This window comes from Pelophylax lessonae (assembly GCF_965119305.1).
Source record: "Pelophylax lessonae genome assembly, chromosome: 3".
NCBI classification, from domain to species: Eukaryota; Metazoa; Chordata; class Amphibia; order Anura; family Ranidae; genus Pelophylax; species Pelophylax lessonae.
The window spans coordinates 87,243,829-87,271,340 of record NC_138770.1 but is presented as its reverse complement, the minus strand read 5'-3'; the positions used below and the strand labels follow the sequence as shown (position 1 = coordinate 87,271,340).

At 43.9% G+C, this 27,512-nt stretch overlaps 1 protein-coding gene across 1 annotated transcript in view; it reads left to right on the top strand.

Annotated features, from left to right (window-relative positions):
* Positions 1–27,512, top strand: part of LOC309550374 (uncharacterized protein) — a gene marked incomplete at its 3' end in the record, with an annotated part of 214,372 nt that overhangs the window by 76,858 nt on the left and 110,002 nt on the right. The window contains exons 3-7 of the mRNA XM_082250769.1: positions 2,789–2,951; positions 5,338–5,487; positions 14,262–14,422; positions 14,884–15,060; positions 18,579–18,720. Coding sequence (XP_082106895.1) covers positions 2,789–2,951; positions 5,338–5,487; positions 14,262–14,422; positions 14,884–15,060; positions 18,579–18,720 — 793 coding nt within the window. The remainder of the gene's footprint in view (positions 1–2,788; positions 2,952–5,337; positions 5,488–14,261; positions 14,423–14,883; positions 15,061–18,578; positions 18,721–27,512) is intronic.

The following is a 27,512-nucleotide window of genomic DNA, read 5'->3' as shown; positions in this document are numbered from 1 at the left end:
GAAACGCTGTCATTCCGTCTGGTGGAGACGCACAGTTTTAAAAGCCTTATGTCGGTGGCTGTCCCACAGTACGTCCTGCCCAGCCGCCACTACTTTTCCAGGCAAGCCATCCCTTCCCTGCACAACCAAGTGGGGGAAAAAATCAGGTGTGCACTGCGCAACGCCATCTGTGCCAAGGTCCAACTAACTACCGATACGTGGACCAGTAAGCACGGTCAGGGGCGTTATATCTCCCTAACGGCACACTGGGTAAATGCAGTGGCAGATGGGCCTGAGGCGGATAGCAATTTGGCGCATGTCCTTCCACCACCGAGGATTGCAGGGCGCTTCAGTTTGCCTCCTGTTCCTAACTCCTCCTACTCCGCTTTCTCATCCTCTACCGCCTCCTCATCCGCTCAGCGTAACACCTTCACCAACTTCATCACAGCCAGGGGTAAACGACAGCAGGCAGTTTTAAAACTTGCCTGTTTGGGGGAAAAAACCACACACCGCGCAGGAGTTGTGGAGGAGCATGGAACAGCAGACAAATGAGTTGTTGCTGCCAGCGAGCCTCAAGCCCGGCCTGGTGGTGTGCGATAACGGGCGAAATCTCATAGCAGCTCTGGGCCTAGCCGGTTTGACGCACATCCCTTGCCTGGCGCATGTGCTGAATTTGGTGGTGCAGAGGTTCCTTAAAAATTACCCCGATATGTCCGAGCTGCTGCAGAAAGTGCGGGCCGTCTGTGCGCACTTTCTGCGTTCTTACCCTGCTGCTGCTCACCTTTCAGCGCTGCAGCGTAACTTCGGCCTTACCGCTCACCGCCTTATATGTGACATGCCCACAAGGTGGAACTCCACCTTGCACATGCTGGAAAGACTGTGCGAGCAGCAGCAGGCCATAGTCTAGTTTCAGCTGCAGCACGCACGCGTGAGTCGCTCTGCGGAACAGCACCACTTCACCACCAATAACTGGGCCTCCATGCGAGACCTGTGTGCCTTGTTGCGCTGTTTTGAGTACTTAACTATCCCACTTCTATGCCTCCTTCAAAAAACGATTCGGGCGATGATGGAAGAGGATGTGGCACAGGAGGAGGAGGAAGAGGGATAATTTCCAAGGCTTTCAGGGCAGTCATTCACAAGTGGCTCCGAGGGTGGGTTCCTGCACCCACAAACGCCAGGTACACAATTGTCCAGCAGGGGCACAGTTCTGGAGGATGAGGAGGATGAGGAGATGGAGGAGGAGATATAAACATGTTCACAGCAGGGTGGCACCCAGGCCAGCTCATGGCCATCACTGGTGCGTGGCTGGGGGGATACAGAGGACACAGACGATACACCTCACACAGAGGACAGCCTTTCGTTGCCTCTGGGCAGCCTGGCACACATGAGCGATTACATGCTGCAGTGTCTCCACAACGACCGCCGAGTTGCCCACATTCTAACTTGTGCTGATTACTGGGTGGCCACGCTGCTGGATCCCCGTTACAAGGACAACGTACCGTCCTTAATTCACTCACTGGAGCATGATCGCAAGATGCGCGAGTGCAAGCGCACGCTGGTAGACGCGATGCTGCTGGCATTTCCACAGTGGAAGCACAAGGCCAAGGCAGAGGAGGAGATGGAGGAGGAGGAAGAGGTCGCCAACGCAACCATGGCACCGCCAGCACCTCAGAAGGCAGGGTTAGCATGGCCGAAATGTGGAAAAGCTTTGTCAGCACGCCACAACAAACAGCAGCACCAGCAGCTCATATGGAACGTCTTAGCAGGAGGCAGCATTTCACCAACATGGTGGAGCAGTATGTGTGCACACGCCTACATGTAGTGAATGACGGGTCTGCCCCCTTCAACTTCTGGGTCTCCAAATTTGGCACATGGCCTGAGCTTGCCCTTTACGCCTTGGAGGTGCTGGCGTGCCCTGCAGCCAGTGTATTATCTGAACGTGTATTTAGCACGGCTGGGAGCGTTATCACAGACAAGCGCAACCGCCTGTCCAGAGACAATGTGGACAAGCTCACGATCATTAAAATGAACCAGGCATGGATCCCACAGGACTTTTCCGTACCTTGTGCAGAATAGAGATGGATACCGACCTTACCCAGCCATTGTTATATTTTTAATCTTTCTCACTCTTTTGGGGTGTACCCTAATTTAAAATGACAGAAAAAAAGCAGTGTTGGCTACCTCGTCCTCCTCCACCGCCACTTCCACCTACACCGCCACATCCACCACCACCTCAACCTCCCTCCTACTCCATATGGGCTTCGTCCTTCACAGATGAAGAAAATTATTTTATTTTTCTGTTTTTTTTTTGTTGTTTTAAGTTATTTCCCTATCCACATTTGTTTGCAGAGCACTTGCCATGCTCTTAACTACGTTTTGCTGCCATTTGCAGCACTCTAGCCCTTTCCATTGGTGTTTTAGAAACCATTTTAGTGCCTGAAAGTTCGGGTCCCCATTGACTTCAATGGGGTTCGGTGTCCGGGTAAAGTTTGGAAAAAGCCCGGGACACGGACCCGGACTTTTTTTTCGAGTTCGGCCGAACCCGCCGAACACTGACATCTAGATGTCCGCTCAACTCTACACATGAGATAAGAGGAGGCCCCAGAAAGCACAGAAGGTGGTCAATATTTTTATGTCAGAATGCCCTAGATTTGAAGGTTTCAGCACGCTCCACAGAAGGTCAAAGGCAGCGTGAATATACCTAGATGTACCTGCTATGTCAAGTAAGCATCAGTTTACAATGTTTTTTTTGGGGTAGATTTGTGCTCTTTATTTGTTATCTCTATAATGTGGTTTATTGTTTTTATAGCTATCCAAGAAATATGGTCCAGTGTTTAGTATCCAGCTGGGTTTGGAGAAGATGGTTGTCTTATGTGGTTATGACACCATAAAAGATGCACTAATGAACCACCCTGAAGAATTTAATGAAAGACCAGATGGCCCACTATTTGCTAAAACAACCAAAGGATATGGTACTGTTTTTTTTTTTTTTTTTTAACAAAATCAAAATATATTATTCCTAAATCACAGTCTGTAAATTACAAAGGTGGAAATTATATATGTTACATATTAACCACTTGCTGACCACTCTATAGCAGTTTTACTGCTACAGGGCGGCAGCTGTGAGCAGGTCCATGCATGAATACGTGATCCTACACTTCCGGGTAGCGGACACAAATGCTCGACCCGGCAGCTCTCTCCTGTTGTGATTACACACAGCGGGAGCTGATCAGTGGGTACTGCAAATTTGATGTCTGCCATCACCTGCCGATAATCTTATTTTGATTTTTTTTATTGGATATGTTTTATAGCAGAAATTACTGACATCAGTCATTTTTTCACTGCACCTAGGCAGTGCATTGTGGGGCGGCTTGTGACGTCAGATCCCTATAAAAGATCTGTCAAACTCAAACAGCTCATTAGTGCAGGAAGCATCTGAAGAAGCAGGAGCTTCTTCTTTTTTTTTTTTTCTATTTTTCGGGTGGGCAACTAATCATTGGGGGACATTATTTTTTATTTTTTAAGAAAGGACTTGTTCAAAACTGGCTTTTGTCTTTATTTTTTTCGTACACTTTTTTGGTGAATGGGTAGGAGTATGATGTACCCGATATCCATTCACATGGGGGGCGGGATCTGGGGGCCACCTTGTTAAAGGGGGCTTCCAGATTTCTATAAGCCTCCCCCCGCAAACCCCCACAACCACAGACCAGGGTTGTGGGGAAGAGACCCCTGTCCCCATCAACATGGGGGCAAGGTGCTTTGGGGTGGTGCTTTGAGGTGGGTGCCCCAAAGCACCTACCTCCTCCATGTTGAGGGCATGTGGCCTGGAATGGTTCAGGAGGTGGGGCACTCGCTCGCCCCCACCCCCATCCTGGCCAGCTAGGCTGTGTGCTCAGGTAAGGGTCTGGTATGGATTCTAGAGGGAACCCCACGCCATTTTTTTTAATTTTGGCGTGGGGTTCCCCTTAAAATCCATATGAGACCCGAGGGGCCTGGTATGGATTTTGGGGGGACCCCATGCCGTTTTTTTCATTTTTTTTATCTGTATTGCCGGGAGCCGACAGTACATTATAGCCGCGAGCAAGTTTTCTTCCTTTAGAAATGTCAGTATTGCTGCAGCAGGCTACATACATCGCACAAATGCGCCACTTTACAGGCACATTAAGGGGGCCCCCATGCACGATATTTAAAGGAATTTTTCATTTTTATTGTTTCACTTAAAGCATTATTAAAATCACTGCTCCTGTAAAAACGATTGTTTTAAAAACATTTTTTTCATTGATTCATGTCCCCCAGGGCAGTACCCAGGTCTCCATACACTTTTTGGGCCATAAACCTGCATTTAAGCCTTTAAAATTAGGACTTTTGTTTTTTATGTTTGTGTCCCATAGACTTTAATGGAGCTCACATGTTCGCTAGAACATTTCCCCTGTTCGAGATGTTCTGGTTCGAACCGAATAGGGGGGTGTTTGGCTCATCACTACTGGGGAGTATTATCACACCAGAAATGACCACACAGACCTCTATTCCCCATATAAGTCCTACAAAGTGCCCACCAGTTAATAAAACAAGCATTAACATTGAAAGTCTAATGGTAACTTTCAAATACCGTGTGACAAATCTGCTTTAATTCTGGATAAACCCTCTGTACACTTATTTACACCCTTTCCGGTAAACGTTGCAATGAAAAACAGGGATTTTAAGTTAGGACATAGTGCAATACATGTTTAGGCTGGTCAACTGCATAATTTCAAGTATTTAATAGCTGAATTCAAAGAAATTTGATGCTTGGCAAACTGCCTCAAAGCAATCCCTCTTATAGCCAGTCCTACTCTGCTCTGCAAATGCAAATGCTACAGTTGACACAATGGCAACATGGGGAAAACAGACACAAGGTTCAGGTCTGGTCACTGACCTGCATTGCAACAGAGACAAGATATACATTAGAGTACATGTGCTCAAATCCCAATAGCTTGAACATGTATATAATCAATTAGGTGCTAAAGGGGCGTGACAACATATTAACACTACAAATTCTGGATGAACCCTCTGCACACTGCTATACACACTTTCCAGAAAACTTTGCAATGAAAAACAGGGATTTTTTAGTTTACACATACTGCAATACATGTTTAGGCTGGCCAACTGCATCAAAGTAATATCCCTTTTATGGCCAGTCCTACACTGCTCTGCCACTGCAAATGCTACGGAGGACACCATGCCAACATGGGGCAAGACTCATTTCAAGAATTTAAAGAGTTGAATTCAATGCAATTTTAGGCTTTTGAAAGAATATAGAAGGTAATAAAAATGTGTTTTATATCGTATGTATGGATTCTTTTGTATGCTTCTATACAGGCATTGCCTTTGCTCATGGAGAGAACTGGAAGGTGATGAGGAGATTCACTATTTCAACACTACGTGATTTTGGAATGGGAAAGAAATCTATAGAGAACAAAATTAAGGAGGAGGTGGTATGTTTAATCCAGGAATTCAGATCACACAAGGGTGAGTTTATTCCATGTGCTCTGTAATATATGCAGTCATTTAGAGATGAGTACTTTACTGGCTTCTTATAGCTACAGAGGGAAGCTCCACTCTGTTTATAACCAAACCCCAACACATATTATATTTGACCCAAATGTTCCTTAAGGAGGAAAACCACTCAAGGTAACAATCACAATAAAGAGTCTTAAGATGACATATACAGATCAAACTGCGCCTGATTCCTGCTGAATCAGCCAAAATTAATTATATAGGGCTCGAGTCCTGCGGGAACGCATGGGAACGACGTTCCTGCACTTTTTCCACAGCAGGAACCCCGTTCCCTTGTGACTCTGAGGATCGGCTCTGCTGTGGGTGTGCAGGAAGGGGAAAGCATCCGTGTCAACCGGGGGCGTGTCATCCCGGCACTCCTGTCCTCCCCTCCCTCGCTCCTCCTCCTCCCGCCTCCTAGACCGGCTCCAGTGATAGAATCAGTGTGAACGGGTATTACAGAGGCTGCTGAAGGAGGAGGACTGAGGGAAAGGAGGAGGGGCGTGCCGGGATATTCAAACCTAAGATGAGCGGGGAGGCGGCGGCAGCCAATCACAGGCAGGGAAGGCATTGGCCAATGGGACAGAGCGATGTCAGTCTTGACACTGCGCAGGCGGCCAATCAGAGCGCTCGGGTGAGAGAAGAGGGGGATGGAGATTCTCACTGTGTAGCAGAGCTGAGCGCTGCTCTGAAATGACCCGACAATAGGAGTAAGTGATCAGGTAAGTAAACCACCCACCACCATTGCTTGGGGGGCTACAACCTCCTACCACTGATCACCAATACTGGGGGAGTTGGGGGCTACAGTCTACCACTGACCACCAATGCTGGGGGGAGGGGGGTTACAGCCTGCCACTGACCACCAATGCTGGGGGGAGGGGGGTTACAGCCTGCCACTGACCACCAATGCTGGGGGGAGGGGGGTTACAGCCTGCCACTGACCACCAATATTCAGGGGGATGGGGGGCTACAGTCTACTACTGACCACCAATGCTGGGAGGGAGGGGGCGACAGCCTTCCACTGACCACCAATGCTGGGGCGGATGGGGGGCTACAGTCTACCACTGACCACCAATGCTGGGAGGGAGGGGGGCTACAACCTGCCACTGACCACCAATGCTAGGGGGGATGGGGGGCTACAGTCTACCACTAACCACCAATGCTGGAGGGATGGGGGCTACAGCCTGCCACTGACCACCAATGCTAGGGGGGATGGGGGGCTACAGTCTACCACTAACCACCAATGCTGGGGGGGAGGGTGGCTACAGCCTGCCACTGACCACCTATGCAAGGGGGAAGGGTGGGCTACAGTATACCACTGACCACCAATGCTGGGGAGGAGGGGGGCTACAGCCTACCACTGACCACCAATGCTGGGGAGGAGGGGGGGCTACAGCCTACCACTGACCACCAATGCTGGGGATGAGAGGGGGGTACAGCCTGCCACTGACCACCAATGCTGGAGGGAAGGAGCAGGGCTTGAGTCCTGCAGGAACACATGGGAAAGACGTACCTGTAATTTTTCCACAGCAGGAACGCCGTTCCCTTGTGACTCCAAGGATCGGCCCTGCTGTGTGTGCAGGAAGGGAAGAACGTCCGTGTCAACAGGGGCGGTGCACCCCTGATGGGGGGGTTGTCATCCCATCACGCTCGTCCTCCCCTCCCTCAGTCCTTCAGCGGCTGCTGTAACAAAGTCCCGCCTCTTAGACCGGCTCCAGTGATAGGCGGAACACTGATCCAATGCAGGCAAATTGAATCAGTGTGATGTGCATTATAGGAAGTGGGACCTTGTTACAGCGGCTGCTGGAGGAGGAGGACCGAGGGAGGGGAGGACGGGCATGCCGGGATGTTTATTTTTTTCCAATATCATCTTTTATTCAGGAATCTTAAAGGTACAGACAAGCTATTACACAGAATCTTCTACATGTTACACATTTTTTCTGTCACAACATACAATATAACTTCTTCCTTTATTATACCTTCAAGATCCCTTATTTTTACCCCTTTTTTCCCTTTCCTCTTCCCTCCCTCCCCTCCCTTCCCTCCCAAGCCAACAATAAAATAAATAAAAAAAAAATATATATATTCCTGTGTATAGAGATGGTATTCCTTTAGTTATTATCTTTTCTACCTCCTCTTTTCTTCCTCTTTCTTTCTCCTTTTTTCTTCCTTCCCTCCCCTAATTATTTTACATATATTGTTTCGCTTCTTCCGAGTCTAGGAAGTCAGTCCATGCTTTCCAAATTTTCTCATATTTTCCCTGTTTATTTTGTGTTGTGGCGATTAGTTCTTCTAATCTCCTATTATCCTCGACCCTATTTATCCACTCTCTTATCGATGGGGGTTGTGTTTTTTTCCAACTACCCGGGATGCCTACCTTAGCCGCATTTACTAGGTGTGGTATCAATGAGTTCTCATATTTACTTGCTGGTATATCCGAGATATTCAACAAAAAAAAGGCTGGATTCTCTTCTATTTCATGTTCTACTACCTTCTGCACTATAGATCTCACCCCTGCCCAATAAGTTTTTATCTTAGAACAGGTCCAAAAGATATGGTATAATGTGCCCACTTCTTTTTCACATCTCCAACATAAGTTGGATTGGTTTAAAGACCATTTTTGTAATTTCTTGGGCGTAATATACCCTCTTGTTATAAGTTTGTAGTTCATCTCTTGTATTTTAGTGCATTTAATTGGACTGAAGGTAAACCTCAATATCCTCTGGATCTGTTCTTTTGTCAAATTACAACCTAGATCTCCCTCCCACTTTCTCACCCAGGGTAATTCTGGTTGATCTTCTGGGTCTATCAATAATCCATATGCAGCCGATAAAGTGCGTGTTAGTTTCCCTGGTTTTACACAGGTCTGCTCAAATCTGGTTAGCTTCCTATAAAACTCTTCTGGTTTAGGTATGGATCCCAGGTAATGGTATATTTGCATAGCTTGCCAAAATGGCAGGTTAAATGGGCCTTCCTCATCCATCAGTTCAGTCACTGGGGGCCACTTTTTTTGTATTAAGAATGATGAAGCCTGTATCTGCCCCTTTTCCCTTAATAATGTAAACCTTTTGCTATCTAATCCCAACGGGAATAGGGGGTTACCTAGTATTGGGTATAGGGGAGATCTCTCTGTTGTTAATTTGGAGTATATATTTGGTCTCGTACAGATACGCAACGTGTTCCCTATTATTAAGTGTTGTTTTAGATTTTTGGGTAGGTCCTGGTAGCACCATATAGCTCTTTTCAAATTTACATCCGTTTGCATTTGTTCCAGTTCTACCCATATTTTCGTCTCTGCATTATGCCACCAGTCCCAAATCCTGCCCACATGTGTGGCCTGATAATAAGCTTTTATGTCTGGTAGTGCTAGGCCCCCCTTTTTTTTTTGGGAGGGTCAATATCCTCCGTGCTATTCGCGTTTTCTTATGAGACCAAATATATTTTGAAAATAATGAGTTTATCACTACAAAAAATCTACTTGGTATCCTAACTGGTAAGGCCCGGAGGAGATATAAAAATTTTGGGAGTACAATCATCTTCAATAGGTTGCACTTACCAAACCATGACTGCATCCCCACATGCCATTGTTCTAACAGTTTCTTAGTCATTGCTATCAGGGGTAAGAAGTTGAGATCGTATACTCGTGACAATTTTGTTGGTATATGTGTCCCCAAATATCTCACTGCCGTTTCACTCCACTTAAACTCATAATTATTTTTCAGTGCTTGTATTTGAGTTGATGTCATCCCTACTCCCATAGCTTCTGATTTCCCGAAATTAATTTTCAAATTTGACACTGCCCCATATCTTTTGAATTCTCGTATCAAATTTGGCAGTGAGATATTTGGGTTAGACAGTGAAAATAACATATCATCCGCGTAAGCGGCTATTTTGAATTGTTTTCCCTTTACCCTCACTCCCTCAATGTCTGGGTTCGATCGGATCTTACAAAGAAAGGGCTCTAGTGACAGGGCAAATAGGAGGGGTGATAATGGGCATCCTTGCCTGGTGCCGTTCTTTACTGGGAACGCATTTGATATTAGGCCATTGGTTTTCACCCTAGCCATTGGATTTGTATATACTCTGGTTATCCTATCTAGCATCGAATTTCCCATCCCGATATATTTAAGTACTGCAAATAGATAAGGCCATCCAACCCGATCGAAGGCCTTCTCAGCGTCGGCGCTTAATATCACACAAGGGGTCTTTTTCTCATTTACTATATGTATCAAATTGAGTATTCTGATGGTATTGTCTTTTGCTTCTCTTGATGTCATAAAGCCTACCTGGTCTGGGTGGATCAGTTTTGGTAATATTCTTGCTAACCTGTCCGCTAACACCTTAGTAAATATCTTCAAATCTACATTCAGTAGAGATATCGGCCTGTAGCTACCACAGGCCGCTGGATCTTTGCCTTCTTTTAATATCAGTGAGATATGTGCTGTAAGTGTGTCTCTACTCAATGTTCCGTCCAGACCTGTTGCATTATACAGTCTTACTAGGTAGGGTCCTAGAATATGGGATAATAGCTGATAATATTGTGTTGTCAGGCCATCTGGTCCTGGTGCCTTCCCTGGTTTCATTTTCCTTATTGCCTGTTGTACTTCCTCTAAACTAATTTCTTCCTCTAGGTATTCCCTGTCCTCCTCTGAGATTTTGGGTAAATTGGACTGATTTAGGTATCTTTCTATTTCCCTTTGTGATGGTATCTCATTATTTAAATTATATAATGAGGCATAACATTTTTCGAATGTCTCAGTTATTTGTGTTGGTAGAGTTTTTTTAATCCCCTCCGATGTTACAATATTGGGTATATACGATCTCAACTTCTGTTCCTGAACTGTCTTAGCAAGCAGTTTCCCGTACTTATTTCCAGCTTCATAATTTAATTTACGGCCCCTTTGTATATTTGCTTTAGCTTTGTACTGTAGCAAATCCGTGATCTGCTTTCTGACCATAGTCAGGTCTGTATATATGCTATTCGTTGGGGATTGTTTATGTTTTATTTCTAACACTTTAAGTCTTTCCAGTAACTGAGACATCTGTTTATTTCTTTCCCTCTTTATACGTGCCCCATGCTTGATAAGGGTACCTCTAATTACTGCCTTATGGGCTTCCCAAAGGGTGCCCATATTGCAGTCATTTTGGTCATTGATCTCAAAGTACGCATTTTATTCCTGTATTACTTCTTTTAATATCTCTTCCCTTTGTAACAGGCTTTCGTTCAGCCTCCAAAACTGTCTTTTCTGTGAAGAGTTCTCTGTTAGTTTATATATTATTGCTATAGATGCATGATCTGACCAGGCGATATTGTTAATAGATGATTTTTGGACTGCTTGTAATTGCGCGTGTGGTATCAAAAAGTAATCTATTCTCGAATAGTTTTTGTGTACTGTCGAATAAAACGTGTAGTCTTTTTCATCGGGATGTTGTAGTCTCCAAATATCGATCAACTGGGATTCGTGCATTATCTTCAGGACTCGTCTACATAGTCTAGTGGAAAGTACCGAAGTCCCTAGGGAGGTATCTACAGTCGGTATCAATGGTATATTCAGGTCCCCTCCAACAATCAGTTGTCCTTCAGAGAAGTTCCTTAAGTTGATCAGGGTCTTTGATATAAACCTATCTTGTCGTTTGTTAGGCGCGTATAATGTTGCTAACGTCACCTGAGTTTCGCCTATCCGTCCTTTCAAAAATAGGAATCTTCCCTCCGGGTCTTGCCTACTATCCTGATAAGTCCATGGGACATCTTTTGCTAATAATATTGATACCCCTCTTGATTTTGTCTGTTCGTTTGTGGAATGATATGAATAGGGAAAAAACCTATTTTTAAGATATGGTAGCTTATCTGTCTTAAAATGTGTCTCTTGTATTAGTGCGATATCAACTTTCTGTTGTCTTAATTCCCCTAATAGCATGTGCCTTTTTTCTGGTACATTTAATCCCCTAACATTATAAGAGATAATTTTTACCTCCTCCATCTCTATTTACTCAGGAAATCAAAAAAAAAAAAAAAAAAAAAAACCCCTTCCCTAACTAATTGGCAGACGAGAGGGTTCGGTCCCTATCAAGGTCCTTCTCCTCTCTCTGTCAATTTGGATAGTTACCCTATCCTTATCTCACACGGCGTTGCTATATGCAACTTGTGTGGATTTCCTAACTAGGGGACTACCCCGGTGTGATTCTTCCTTTCCCTTCCCACCTCCGACCCCTTCAATTTTGCTATTAAGGGGAAGCCGTTCCGGGGGGGAGCTGGGGAGAGTTCTGAATTAGTTAGGAGGAAAAAAAAAAAGGTCTCCTCCTCCTTTCCGTTGTCTTCTCCCCTCTCAGCCCCCTTCCCGTCCACCCCTTCATTTTTACAAATATACTTTTACTCGACCCGAGACTAGACACCTATCCTTTTTTCCTCATCTTAAACTGTCTTTATATCCTATTGATAAAATACAGAAAAAAAACTCCTCCTTCATGTGGGCTCTTTACACACCATTGAGACAGTTTCCTCTTCTTAATTTAACAACATTTAATATAGTTAAAAAAAAAAATGCCGGGATGTTTAAAGCGGAGTTCCACCCATTTTTAATAGGTTGGAATACATAGCTGTATGTAATCCCCTTTAAAATGGCTTTTACCAATGGAAACTTTTTTTTTTTTTTTTTTGCTAGTAAGTACCTTAATTTCGGCATTATTGCTCCTCTCCTCACTTCCTGGTCCGATCGGCGATGACGTCATTCGGCGATCCGCAGTGTCTGCTGGGATGTATTCTATTCCAGAAATCTCGGAGTAGCTGTATCTGTACTGAGCCGTGCCTGCCCCGCCTCCGTCCCGCCTCCGCCCCGCCTCCTCTCATTGAGTTGCATTGTATGAATGTATTAAGGCCGTTCTCTGCCCCGCCTCCGCCCCGCCTCCTCTTACAAATCAATGAGAGGAGGCGGGGCAGAGGCGGGGCAGAGAACAGCCTTAATACATTCATACAATGCAACTCAATGAGAGGAGGCGGGGCGGAGGCGGGGCAGAGAACAGCCTTAATACATTCATACAATGCAACTCAATTAGAGGAGGCGAGGCGGAGGCGGGGCGGAGGCGGGGCAGGCATGGCTCAGTACAGATACAGCTACTGCGAGATTTCTGGAATAGAATACATCCCAGCAGACACTGCGGATCGCCGAATGACGTCATCGCCGATCGGACCAGGAAGTGAGGTGAGGAGGAATAAAGCCGAAATTAAGGTATTTACTAGCAAAAAAAAAAAAAAAAGTTTCCATTGGTAAAAGCCATTTTAAAGGGGATTACATAGATCTAAAGTTCCAAAAATGGGTGGAACTCCACTTTAAATTCAAGATCCACGACACAGAGGGAGATCGCCGATGTGTGTTATCTATCCAGACACTAATGAGGCTGCATTGTTGGGCATTTATGGGAACCGGTGAGGCTGCATGGTGAGGCTGCATTGATGAGCACTGGTCAGGCTGCATTGATGAGCACTGGTCAGGCTGCATTTAATGGGCACTGGTAAGGCCACATTTAATGGGCCTCCAGTCATTGCAACTTGTTTTAGAAATGCGCTGCGAGGGAACAGTTATCACATATTGTGGGGTTTTTTTTTTTTTTTAGTATGACATACAGGTTAAATGATTTTGTTGTTACATCTGTGCTATATTTATTTATTTAATGCATGTGAATTTTGGAGGTGTCCTCATAAAGTGGTACTTTACAGTAAATGGTGCACTTTGTTTGTTAAAAAAGGAGTACGTATATACACACACACTTTTATTTTTCAGGTGGGGGAGGAAATCTTGGGTGAGTTCCCACACTTTTTTTCCCAGGACTTAACCCCTGTGGGTGACCCTATCGGCACAGCACATTAAAGCCAGACTCAACTGTGTGTTGCTCTAAATGGCTTTACAATGGCCAATTACGATATGCATTAAGCCCAGTTAAACTGTGCAAAAAGTTTATTGGGGTAGCAATTTTACAATGGTGTTTATTATGGCTATTAGCATTCTGGCATGCCATACTTCTGATAATGGGTTTAGGGCAGATCTTCACCCTCTGTAAATACTTCCTTTCTCTTTACCTCTCCTCCCCTCCTCTACTATATATTTTTTTGTTGTGTGTTTTTTTTAATAAACAAAGTGCTGCCCAGCCCCCTCCCATGTACCCTATTTGCCTAGGCAAATGACGTACACAGTGCTCACTATGCCTTCCGGGATATGTATGTCACATATCCTAGGAGGCAAAGTCCTTCATTCACAAAAGTCATCAGAAGGCATGCTACCGAACCAGGAAAATTCAGTGGGCATTTATATGACATCAAAAACAAAATGGTGGCACGGAACCAAGTGCTGGAGGAAGAGAGGATCTCTGCAGGACAATGCTGGATCCTCGGGGTGGGTGAGTATCTGAAATGTACTCAACACAACATCTAGTAGTAGGTGACAGAAAAAATGGGTGGGGATGGGCAGATGAAGATCCTCTTTAACCACTTCCCCCAAATGTATGTTCCTGTAACGTCCTTGCGTTTCAGTGGGTATATTGGGATGGTGGGTGCACCTACCGGCATCATCCCGGTATCAATTTTTGCAGCCAGTGATTCTATTTTAGGCAGAAGTGATCTGAGTGGCTAATAAGAAAAGAGGGTGCACCGTGTTCAATAAAACCCCCATTCTTTTTAGTCAGTTTGGTGTTCATTGGATTTCATTATTGTCCCACTTACAGTACAGCTAAACTGATGTTTCTTTTGTTTTTAGGGGATCCCTTTGATAATCTAACCATCATCAACACAGCTGTGGCCAATGTAATTGTGTCTATATTACTGGGAAACAGATTTGAATATTATGATCCAATCATACTAAAGCTCATGCACTCTATTAATGAAAATATCAGGGTCTTTGGAAGTACTATGGTCAGAGTAAGTATCAACATCAGCAGGGATGGATGAGCTGGATAATTCAAACTTGGATGTTTGTAGGTAAAAAGCAGGGCTGCTTTTTATGGGTTGCTTTTCACTAATCCTTAACCCATGAAGTTTTCATGCATTCTTTACTAGTACGGACTATGATCTGCATGCAACTTGCTATCTGTAAATCATTAACCTGGTTGTTGAGTATAGCATTTTAATCCTGTGCCATTTCCACATAAACAAAGTCCCCCAGCACAATCCTATCCCAAGTATACTTGTACCTATCTTACACTCTGGCTTCTGTTAGCTAATATATGTTATAAATAAATGTGAATCTTAAATTAAAATCCTAAACCACAATTGTGGAAATAAAATAAACATATTAAAAAAGCAGGGTCTATTGTTTATACTGCATACAATGTGTTGTATAACTATTTTTTGTATTTTTGTGTTTTTCTTGTTTCCTCAAGCTTTACAACAGTTATCCAACTTTGATAGGCTTACTCCCTGGCAGCCATCAAAAAATTTTTGAAAATTTTCAATCATTACAAGATTTCATAAAGGAGGTATTTACAAAACAGAAGAAGGAACTGGATATAAATGACCAAAGGAACCTCATTGATGCCTTCTTGGCAAAGCAACAAGTGGTAGACATTTACTCTTACTACTAAATACTAAATACCTGTTGATTCAATAAATAGAACGATATATACAATATATTTATATATACTGTGTGTGTGTGCATGTGTATATATATGTATAATATATATATTTACACCCTTCACATTTTTGTAAATATTTTAATATATCTTTTCATGTAACACTAAAGAAATGACACTTCGCTACAATGTAAAATAGTGAGTGTACAGCTTGTATAATAGTGTAAATTTGCTGTTCCCTCAAAATAACGCAACACACAGCCATTAATGTCTAAACCGCTGGCAACAAAAGTGAGTACACCCCTAAGTAAAAATGTCCAAAGTGGGCCCAATTAACCATTTTCCCTCCCCGGTGTCATGTGACTCGTTAGTGTTACAAGGTCTCAGGTGTGAATGGGGAGCAAGTTTGTTAAATTTGGTGTTATCACTCTCACTCTCTCATACTGGTCACTAGAAGTTCAACATGGCACCTCATGGCAAAGAACTCACTGGGGATCTGAAAAAAAGAATTGCTGCTCTACATAAAGATGGCCTAGGCTATAAGAAGATTGCCAAGACCCTGAAACTGAGCTGCAACATGGTGGCCAAGACCATACAGAGGTTTAACAGGACAGGTTCCACTCAGAACAGGCCTCGCCAAAGAAGTTGAGTGCGCGTGCTCAGTGTCATATCCAGAGGTTGTCTTTGGGAAATAGAGGTATGAGTGCTGCCAGCATTTCTGCAGAGGTTGAAGGGATGGGGGGTCAGCCTGTCTGTGCTCAAACCATACGCTGCACACTGCATGAAATTGGTCTGCAGGTGGAAGCCTCTTCTAAAGCTGATGCGCAAAAAAGCCTGCAGTTTGCTTAAGACAAGCAGACTAAGGACATGGACTACTGGAACCATGTCCTGTGATCTGATGAGAGCAAGATAAACTTATTTGGTTCAGATGGTGTCAAGCGTGTGTGGCGGCAACCAGGTGAGGAGTATAAAGACAAGTGTAAAGTAAAAATAAAATCAGCGCTAGCCAAAAATCCCCTAAATTAAATTATGTTACAACCCCAATGGCAGCCTACATTCAATACTTCCCCATAACACAAAATAGAATTAAATAATCAAATGAATGCAGCACCAGAGGAAATAGTTATAAATCAGTGAAGGAATCAATAAATAAACAAATACCAAAAAATAGTGACTATGCACAGTGAGATTAAAGTGCAAGTGCTGACAATGAATATATAATATGACAGTGATTCAATAATCACACAAAAAACTCCAAGTGAAGGACAATAACATATATTAAAATGGATGATGTGCCAAGTCCAAAATCAAAAAATAATCTTCAGTGCTGTGCAAAAATGCAATTAAGGTGCTGGTGCTCCAATCCCATACATGTGACTCCGGGTGCTGACAATGAAAATGCTAGCAGCTCACCTCCCAGTCTGGCTCACAAGTTATAATGAGCCAGACATGCTGTGTGCACGGTAAGGTGCTAGGGTAATGGAATCGTCACCTCCTCCTTCTCCTCTCACAGAACTTGAATACCTCCCAGTCTGGTTAATGGTGAAAATCAAGCCAGGCACGCTGTGTGTATTACCAGAGTAATGGGGTACTAGGAACGTCACCTCCTCCTTCTCCTCTCTCAAGGCAGGGGTACCATGTTTAAAAGTAAAGACCCAAGCTCCTAGTGCTCTCCGTTTTACAATTTATTAAAGAATAACAGATGACAGTGACAGGCAGGGATGCCATGAGGCATCTGTGAACAGGCTCCACCCCCATACCCATTACATCGACCAAACGACTTCATCAGCAGGGGTGGAGCTGACACGCCATCTCTGCAATAGATAGTCACCATGGTACCGCCCTCCCATTAGCCATCCAATCACTCCGCCGCTGCCTCCCTCCAGAGCGGACAATCCAGGAAGTATCACGGCAAGCATGCAGATGAGTCACAGCGGCAAGGCAGATACAACATATACAAAGGTGACCCAATAAAAACAGATTCAGCATAATAAGATCAAAAAGTAGGTGCAGGGGTAAAATATAAAATACAAAGAAAGGGCGCACCAGCCTAGCGCATTATCCTCAATAAGGCCTTTATTATTATTAAAATAAAAGATGTCTAGCCAACAACAAATACTGAAACTGTGGACTCTGTTATTATGGACTTTGCTGTTTGAATCTGTTATGCTGGTTTACATCACCCGTTTGTGAGTAGACATCTTTTATTTAAATAATAATAAAGGCCTTATTGAGGATAATGCGCTAGGCTGGTGTGCCCTTTCTTTGTGTTTTTGTTTGCAGTGTTATGTTGACTACCCCGGTCATAGAGGGCAGCAAGGTCTAGCCATTAGGGATGCCAAGTATGAGTCCTGTGACAGGAGTAGTCTGGGAGCCCTTTTTCTGAGCGCAGGAGTAAGGTGCCAAGCACCACAAATTTCTTTGGAGTAAAATATAAAATGATTGATAACAGGAAGCCTGCTCACATTGCCCGCTTCCCTATCTCTGTCAGCCATAATGTAATACTGAAAATACTATAAATACACATAATTAAATACACATTAATAAAAAACTGAACGATAAAAAAACAACATGACAGCTGATTAATCTATCTAAAAAACAGGACCCCACCATATAATCAGAATAAAAGAATTATATAAAAATATTGCCAATAATTAATTATTTAATAAATAGTAATAAATAATTAATTATGGGAAACATTTTTATATAATTATTTTATTATGATTAATGTCTAATTAATGGCTGTGTGTTGAGTTATTTTGAGGGGACAGCAAATTTACACTGTTATACAAGTTGTACACTCACTACTTTACATTGTAGCAAAGTGTCATTTCTTCAGTGTTGTCACATGAAAAGTTATAAAGAAATATTTACAAAAATGTGAAGGGTGTACTCACTTTTGTGAGATACTGTATATATTTATATACTGTGTGTGTATATATATAAATTTATACATTTTACATTACCTCAATAATAAAAATGACAATAGTTGACTTTGTTTGCCACTTGCAAGTTTGATTAGAATTGTTTTTTTTACAGTTATGTTGCATATGGGACAAAGTATATGTAACACTTTGTCCCATGTTTGTAACTGGTTTCTCACCCTCTCTCCTGTCTTGGCTGATACAGCAACAGTTATGAAGGAGATGCAGCTTGTCTTTGATGTGAGCACATTCCACAGACAAGCTTTGGCAAGAGGAATGCAGAGGGAAGGAGGATCTGTAAGCCTGGGCATTCCTCTTACCGTTGGTTGTCTCGGACAGCCAAAATGTTTCAAGGGTCACAAAATCGCCCTTCATCAGTGCTGAATGAAATGGCAGAATGTTAAATGGACTTAAAAAAATGGCGAAGCAGGCTGATCTGTAGGCAGAAGAGGTTATAAACAACAGCCAGTGCTGGTGTTCACAGCAGAAGTGGCAAACCTTGCACTCTGTTTTCTTTGATTAGGACACAGAAAAAGAGTTTTGTCTATAGTTGGGCATTCATTGTCTATTTTATTTGTGCAGGAGAAGTCAGAATCTACAGTGTATTTCCACAATGACAACCTGAGTGTTCTGGTGGATAACCTTTTTGTGGCTGGAATGGAGACAACCACTACCACTCTGCGATGGGGCCTCCTGCTAATGATCAAATACCCAAAAATACAACGTAAGAAATGCTAATTGAATATATGATTTATGGTGCTTTATTAACCCTTTAGTATTTACTTTGTACAGGTAGATCATAGCACAGCTGGCCTTGTGATCTGGTAAATAGGGATGATCGAACTTTTGAAAAGTTCGGTTCGGCCAGAACATCCGAACTACCCGAAAGTTCGGCCCGGATTTCAGAACCCCATTGAATTCAATGGGACCCGAACTTCGGTAATCAAAAAACACAATTTTAAAGCCCTAAAACCCAATAAATGCCCCTAAAAAGTGCCTTGGCTTCTGGGTCATGCCCCAGGGACTATTAATCACACAAAAAAAAGTTCTTAAAAATTGTCATTTTTGATAGAGAGCCAATTATTGAAAAAAAAAAAAAAGAGATTTTTTCATTTTGACTTTGGATTTAGTATCTGGGGGGTCTAAAATGTGTACCTGTGAAGTTTCAGCTCTGTAGCATGTCCAGAACCAGAAAAAACGAGATCGTTTGTATTTTGTCACTTTCAGAGCACCAATATGGCTCCGCTCCCGTCAGCATTTTTTTTTGCTGCAGGCGTTGCTAGTGCTTTTTTGAGGACATGTTTGGAGTCAGGCATGACATCTGAACATGTCTATAGGGGGTATACAGTATATACACACCCATGTCTGTATATATACTACACCTGCACATATATAGGTGTTAAAGGAGCAGAACACTATACTTGCGCTAATTAAATAATTTGAACTAATATGGCTAGGCTCCTAACACCTATATATGTGTAAATGTAAAATACATATCAGTGTGTGTATATATATATACCCCTATACAGAAGTTCAGATGTTTTGCCTGCCTCCAAAGAACCCTAAAAAATGCCCAAAAAACGCTAGCGCCAAAAAAAAAACGCCCAGGTGTGTTGTTGCAGGCATTTTTTGGGGGTTTTTGGAGGCAGGCAAAACATCTGAACTTGTGTAGAGTGGTATATATACACACATACTTGCATGTATTTTTACACTTGCACATATATAGGTGTTGGGAGCGTAACCATATTAGTGCAATGAAATGATTTCATTAGCAAAAGTATAGTGTTCTGCTCCTTTAACACCTATATCTATGTATGGGTATATATACATATAAGTGTGTGTTTTTATATACCCCTATACAGAAGTTCAGATGTTTTGCCTGCCTCCAAAGAACCCCAAAAAATGCCCAAAAAACGCTAGCGCCAAAAAAAAAAAAAAACGCCCAGGTTTGTTCTGGCAGGCATTTTTTTGGGGTTCTTTGGAGGCAGGCATGACATCTGAACTTCTGTATAGGGGTATATATACACACCTACACATATATAGGTGTGAAAGTAGCACAACACTATACTTTTGCTAATGAAATAATTTGCACTAATATGGCTAGGCTCCTAACACACCTATATATGTGTAAGTGTAATATACATATAAGTGTGTGTATATAGGGGGTATACAGTATATACACACCCATGTCTGTATATATACTACACCTGCACATATATAGGTGTTAAAGGAGCAGAACACTATACTTGCGCTAATTAAATAATTTGAACTAATATGGCTAGGCTCCTAACACCTATATATGTGTAAATGTAAAATACATATCAGTGTGTGTATATATATATACCCCTATACAGAAGTTCAGATGTTTTGCCTGCCTCCAAAGAACCCAAAAAAAAAATGCCCAAAAAAATGCCAGCGCCAAAAAAAAAAAAGCCCAGGTTTGTTCTTGCAGGTATTTTTTTGGGCATTTTTTTTGGGTTCTTTGGAGGCAGGCAAAACATCTGAACTTCTGTATAGGGTGTAACATTTGGGGTTATTTTAGCTTAAATGTAGAGCTTACCAGTGAGCTGAGTCCAGTCCAGTGTTGCCTTTTAAGGGCTTGTTGGCCCACTTTTATTAAAGAAAAGGAAAACAGTCCATCCAGGATTTCCCACGCAGGGGTTTCAACTTTACACAGCAGTAAAGAAATAATAAGCGAATAATACCAAGCCACCTGGCTCTCTGGTCAGCACTGCTCCTCAGGCTTTGACCTCGGTCCTCTTGACCCTGTAACAGTGTCCCTGTATGGTACACACTCTGTACCCTTCCTGACACTCTCCTTTTACAGCTTCCTTGCTGCTCAGGCCCACAGGTTTTGGCCCTCCGTCTGCTCTGTCAGACTGCACTGTGCAGACCTGCACACTTCTCCCTTGCTTGCCAGGACTCCTTGGGAGGGTGGAGCCCAGAACCCTGGTCCTGTCTGTGTTAAAAGGCCCAGATCCACCTGCACAATCAGTGTGCTGGCTATTCCTAACACCTGGTCCCAGGATTGGAGATATCCTGGGCGACATACACCCTCACAGCTGACTGCATTGTCACATATCCTCCCCCCCTGTTTCGACCCCGGAGGGGGCGTAACACACCAGCCTACCTTCTTCCAATTGGCACCTCTGTACCAGCTATCATTTACAGGAGTCCACACCTGTCTGACCACACTTTTCCTAAAGGGGAACTCTACCCAATGCCTCCTTTGGCGTTTCTCACTATGCCCCACTGTCCCTCTGCTATGGGCTTTAATGAGACCTTCCCAACTCTTCTTCCGGGTGCACTTCCATAAGCATTTCCTCTTCTGAAATTTTAAAGGGGTCCCCCTGGCCTTTCCATCAACCCTTCTGCCTCCACGCTTCAGGTTTCCAGGTTTACATGTACCTTTGGGCACCACATTATCATGTACGACCAACACATTTTTCAGTTTATCAAGAACAGACATATTCAAACCAACATTACACCTCTCAATGTTGCAAATGTCCTGCACTCCCCAGTTTCCAGCATTTGTCAGGACAGCGTCTGCGCAGGGTACACACAGTGGAGGGTGGCTATCATCCATGGGAACCTCACAAGATGCCACCTCCCCTGGTGTCACCCACTCAGCAGGCAGCTGTCCTAACACAACTTGAACAGGCGAGCTCTCGTCTGATCCACATACTGCTTTCTCCACAATTCTTATCCAATTCCCTGTTTCAGGGACCCTATCTGGTCTGTCACATAAACCTTTTGTTGAACTGGTGTCCCCAGTCTCTCTAATCACATCCGTCTGAGCCCAGGACAGAACCTCTGCTGTTTCCTGGTCCACACTTGGGCCTTCCCGCTCATGGGATTTGCCCACTGGTGCAGTATACGTGTCCTTCACCGCCCACTGACCAGCACCACCTCGGACCATAGCAGCAGAAATGCTTTCCACCTGGCTGTTAGGAGGTGAAACCTTGGATGCATTTTTTTTTTCTCCAAAGTGTCTCCCATATACCAAACCTTCAGGAAATAATCCAGCAGCATACCCAGAGGCTACTTTTAATAAAAGTAGTAAATTTAGAAATAAACCACTTTTGTCTTGTCTTTCTTTGGGCTGTACACCCTGCCACTCGGTGCTCCACCTAGTGGTACTTCGCAGTACCAGACTGTCAGACTGTGGAGGAGACACCCCAGTATAGATAGGCTGTACATCCCAAAGTTCAAGCATCTCCTCTAACACTTTTGCTATGAACCAGACCCCTGATTCCAGACCCAAGTCCTTCCTGGGGTATTCCATGACACTGGGAATGCAGAGAGACTCCCTTGCTGAGACCTGAGAAGTCGTGAAGTTTAACAAAATCTCCTCCCCGCTGGAGGTTACCACACCCTGGTGCTCTTCCAGAGCGCTGCCAGGTGCTGGACTCATACCCAAGTTCTCAGGTTCATCATCATGGGACTGCTCTAGATCATCAGCAGTGACAACAACACTTCCGTGGGTAACGGACAAAGTCTCTGCTGTTTGCTTGCCCTTATCTGGTCCTTTCTCACGAGGGTTACCCCCTGCAGCAGCCACCGCATTCTCAGAAATATACACATCCTCCACATTGTCAAAAACTTCAAGAAACATTGTCCCACTGCTTGTTAGGACAGTGTCTGTGGAGGGACCGCATACAGGAAAGCAGTTACTCTCTTTGGGACCTTCCAATAGTTTCACATTGCTCCCTGTTGTCCAACACTCCATCAGCAACTGTTCTACCAAGAAACATTTTTCCACACCAGTCTCTCTAAGCACTTTGGTTACCGCTGGTATTTGCAACACATCTGACCTGTCCAACAGTGCTCCAGAGTGCCTCTCATACACAACCTCTTTATGAAACCATTCAGCACACTGTGAGAGAACTTTCCATAACCCCAAACATTGCATTAAATGATTCCACCATTGGTTATCTCTGCACAGTATAGCCTGCAATATCCAGCGCCAATCAGCCATACCCCGTGGTACAAGCTTTCCAAACGCAGGAGAGGACGGCAAGATATACACCGGCTGTACACTCCATGATGCTAGCATTTCTTTTAGCATGTCTGTCACAAAATACACATCATTTTTCTTTGTATGCATTGTGGACAAAATTTCTGCTGTGCGTTCACACTTGTTCGGACCTTCAGTCATAAGAGGGTTAATTTCTGCAACAGCCAATGCACCTGTGAACACTGACTCTGCAGCCTCTCCATTTGTCACAGCAGCCATAGTGTCCACCTCACTATTATCGTCAGAAATTTCTTTCCACCATGCCAATATCCTTCTAGCCATACTATCCCAGTCTGCCTTGTTTGTGCACCAATCAGCAGCACTCCGCAGCACTGCTCCGTCTACCAAAGGAGACACAGGACAGAGTGGCTCAGCATTGGACACATTGCACCCATCACTTTGGTTTAAACCACACTGTGGCAATACTTTGTTAATCATAGCAGGTTTCAGTACCCCACTCTCATCACTGTGAGCAGATGGAGCTTCATTCAACACATCAACCTTTCCAATGACAGACTGCATTAACCCATTATCACCATGAGTATTTTCACATATTTTAGTTTTGGCATTTTTACTCTCAGTAAACAGCACATAATTATTTTCATCCCTGGTCTTCCTGCTACACAGCACACTGCCTAATGACCAGTCCTTATCAGACCTCAGTCTTGTTGCAGGTTCAGCATTAACCTGTGCTTCCCCATTATGCAGGGTACTACACAGGAGCAAGTCTCTTTTGGCAGCGGATCTCCCCACCGGACTTGCCACCACTTCACCGGGATATGACAAATATTCAGTCTCTTTCACACAAGAAACAGGAACAGTCTTACCAGTACAAGCGGGGTGTTTTGCACTTTGCATGCGTCGCTGCAGGAACCATTCCTCTGCGGCCCTTTTCCTGGTGAATTTTCCCATGCGGTCACAAGGTGAAACAACAGATGCTCTCCTAGGCATCACCGACTCTCGGACATTGTAGCCCTCTCCTTGGGAATGAACAGCTGCCTCTCCACTGGATCTCCACCATCCAGATGACACTTCATCCTTTGTTGCCATGGGAGACCGCACTCTCCCCACAGCACTTCTCCAGCATTCTCCCACTGGCTGTAATGGTTCCTCTTGAGCCCACAAGCCACGAGTCTCATCAGGATCACTCCCCCATCCACCATAGGTCTCACGATTGACCTTGACTTTGTTGTCACGAGCAACAACATTCAACTTTGCAGATACCCCCACATGGATATAGGGAGACATTGCAGCCTTCTTGGACTCTCCAACATCCACTGCAGACCAAACAGGTTTCCTGTTGCCAGTGGTAACAGCCGACACTTTTGCACAAACATCTTCACTGCAGCTTCTCCTTTTTGCAAACAGACTTTCCCTCTCTAGTGTGGCCATATGCATCTTGCACTCTGCTGGGGCTTGTTCGGTCGGTAACAACCCCTCCAGCCACAGAGTTCTGTCTCTCATTTCAGCAAGCCTCGCTTCCTTTTTTTTGTTTTGACCGCCCCATCTCTGCAGTCAGGAAAACAGTTCCTTAGAGAAAATTTTTTAAGTGTACTGTCTCCTTAAGGCTGAGACCACACACAACTCTTGCTCACACAGCAATAGCAATATAGACAGTCTGGCAAAAGCTCACTGGTATATGCGAGGATCTTCAGGTATGCCCGCATCCGAGCACCACTTGTAACATTTGGGGTTATTTTAGCTTAAATGTAGAGCTTACCAGTGAGCTGAGTCCAGTCCAGTGTTGCCTTTTAAGGGCTTGTTGGCCCACTTTTATTAAAGAAAAGGAAAACAGTCCATCCAGGATTTCCCACGCAGGGGTTTCAACTTTACACAGCAGTAAAGAAATAATAAGCGAATAATACCAAGCCACCTGGCTCTCTGGTCAGCACTGCTCCTCAGGCTTTGACCTCGGTCCTCTTGACCCTGTAACAGTGTCCCTGTATGGTACACACTCTGTACCCTTCCTGACACTCTCCTTTTACAGCTTCCTTGCTGCTCAGGCCCACAGGTTTTGGCCCTCCGTCTGCTCTGTCAGACTGCACTGTGCAGACCTGCACACTTCTCCCTTGCTTGCCAGGACTCCTTGGGAGGGTGGAGCCCAGAACCCTGGTCCTGTCTGTGTTAAAAGGCCCAGATCCACCTGCACAATCAGTGTGCTGGCTATTCCTAACACCTGGTCCCAGGATTGGAGATATCCTGGGCGACATACACCCTCACAGCTGACTGCATTGTCACAAGGGGTATATATATATACACACACACTGATATGTATATTACACTTACACATATATGGGTGTTGGGAGCGTAACCAGCAAAAGTATAGTGTTCTGCTCCTTTAACACCTATATATGTGCAGGTGTAGTATATATACAGACATTGGTGTGTATATATACCCCCTATAGACATGTTCAGATGTCATGCCTGACTCCAAACATGTCCTCAAAAAAGCACTAGCAACGCCTGCAGCATAAAGAATGCTGACGGGAGCGAAGCCATATTCCTGCAGTGAAAGTGACTTCAGAGAAACTAGCTTTTCTCTATAGCGGTCACCCTGACATGGAAGGGTTTGGTCACCCTGCCATAGCAGTCAGTGTCAGTTCACCCTACACTACAATACGGTCACCCTGGCACTAAACACGTTCCCTACAGAAACTGATTTTTTGCATCTAACTAAAGTGTAAAGGAGCACACTAACTACACTAGATATCCCTTTCCTCACACTAATAAATGCTAAATGACACTTTTGAAGCACATTTAACAGAACTGTTTCCATTCTCTTCCATGTCCCTGTATTACAATGCTAGGAATTTGCCGGGGCTATCTTATATACTGGGGGACGTATTCACTAATGATTGGTCTAGGGACCCCCTAGTCACTCCAATCACATTCCTAGCATTCTCCTGCCCCTCAATTGGCTTTTACTGATGGTTCTGGTCCAATCACGGGATTTTAAAGCCCATTTCCTGAACCATTGCATTTTGGTCAGTTCTGGTTGACGAATTCCGAACTTTTTGGGCAAAAAGATCTAAATCCGTCGAACCTCGAACAGCCAATGTTCGGGTCGAACTGATGGACGACCCGAACCGTTCGATCAAAGAAAAGTTCGGTTCGACCAGAACACCCGAACTTCCCGAAAGTTCAGCCCGGATTTCAGAACCCCATTGAGATCAATGGGACCCGAACTTCAGTAATCAAAAAACACCATTTAAAGCCCTAAAACCGAATAAATGCCCCTAAAAAGTGCCCAGGGTTCTGGGTCATGCCCCAGGGACTATTGATCACACAAAAAAAATTCTTAAAAATTGTCATTTTTGATAGAGAGCCAATTATTGAAAAAATTATTGAAAAAAAAAAATGAGATTTCTTTGGATTTAGTGTCTGGTGGGTCTAAAAAGTGTACCTGTGAAGTTTCAGCTCTGCAGCATGTCCAGAACCAAAAAAAAAAGTTTGTTTGTATTAGAATTGCAGTGGAGCAGGATGGTGGCTTCGCTATTTTCACACCGGCTTTTTGTTGCAGGCGTTTATAGGGCTTTTTTGTGGACGTGTTTGGAGGCAGGCATGACATCTGAACTTCTGTGTAGGGTTATATATACACACACACACACATTTATGTATATATACACATATATAGGTGTGAAAGTAGCAGAACCCTATGCCAGCACTAATGAAATAATTAGCAGGTATAGGACTTCGCTCCTATCACACCTATATGTGTGTATGTGTATAAATACATATAAGTGTGTGTGTATATATACCCCTATACAGAAGTTCTGATGTTATGCCTGCCTCCATAGACGCCCAAAAAATGCCCAAAAAACGCCTGCAACCATACACCTGGGCGTTTTTGTAGCAGGTATTTTTTTGGGCATTTTTTGGGCGTCTTTGTGTAACGCTCTGCTATTTTTAATTACGGTTGGATCTTAAGCTGCAGAAAACCACTCAGTAGTATTGCAGAGATTATGTTAAATCACCCGACTTAACTCTCTTTACTCATCACAGTGGTTGGGAACTGTTTAAGGACACACAAGTACAAATGCTAGCGGAAGCACAGCACAGTGAGAGTATGCATCAGTATGAGTAGCAGGTAGCAATAGTTGATAATACACAGCAGTATGAGTAACTGGTAGTAATGGTGAATAATATGCAGCAGTGTGAGTAGCAGGTAGCAATAGTTGATAATACACAGCAGTATGAGTAACTGGTAGTAATGGTGGATAATATGCAGCAGTGTGAGTAGTAGGTAGCAATAGTTGATAATACACACTAGTAGATATGCACACAAATTAGCAAGCAGACATTACAAGGGGAAGTATCCTTCTTGAGTGCAAAATGCATGTAAGCAGGGTAGAGGTGTAGTAATGGTAGAAGTAATGGTATCTGGAGAGGATCCCCTGTGGGGTACTTATCACTGGTTGTAATCTTGCAGAGGCAGCGGCAAGCAGGGTTCAGGAGGGATAAGCTGGCAGAAGCTGATAGGGGATGCTCCGGTCCGATGG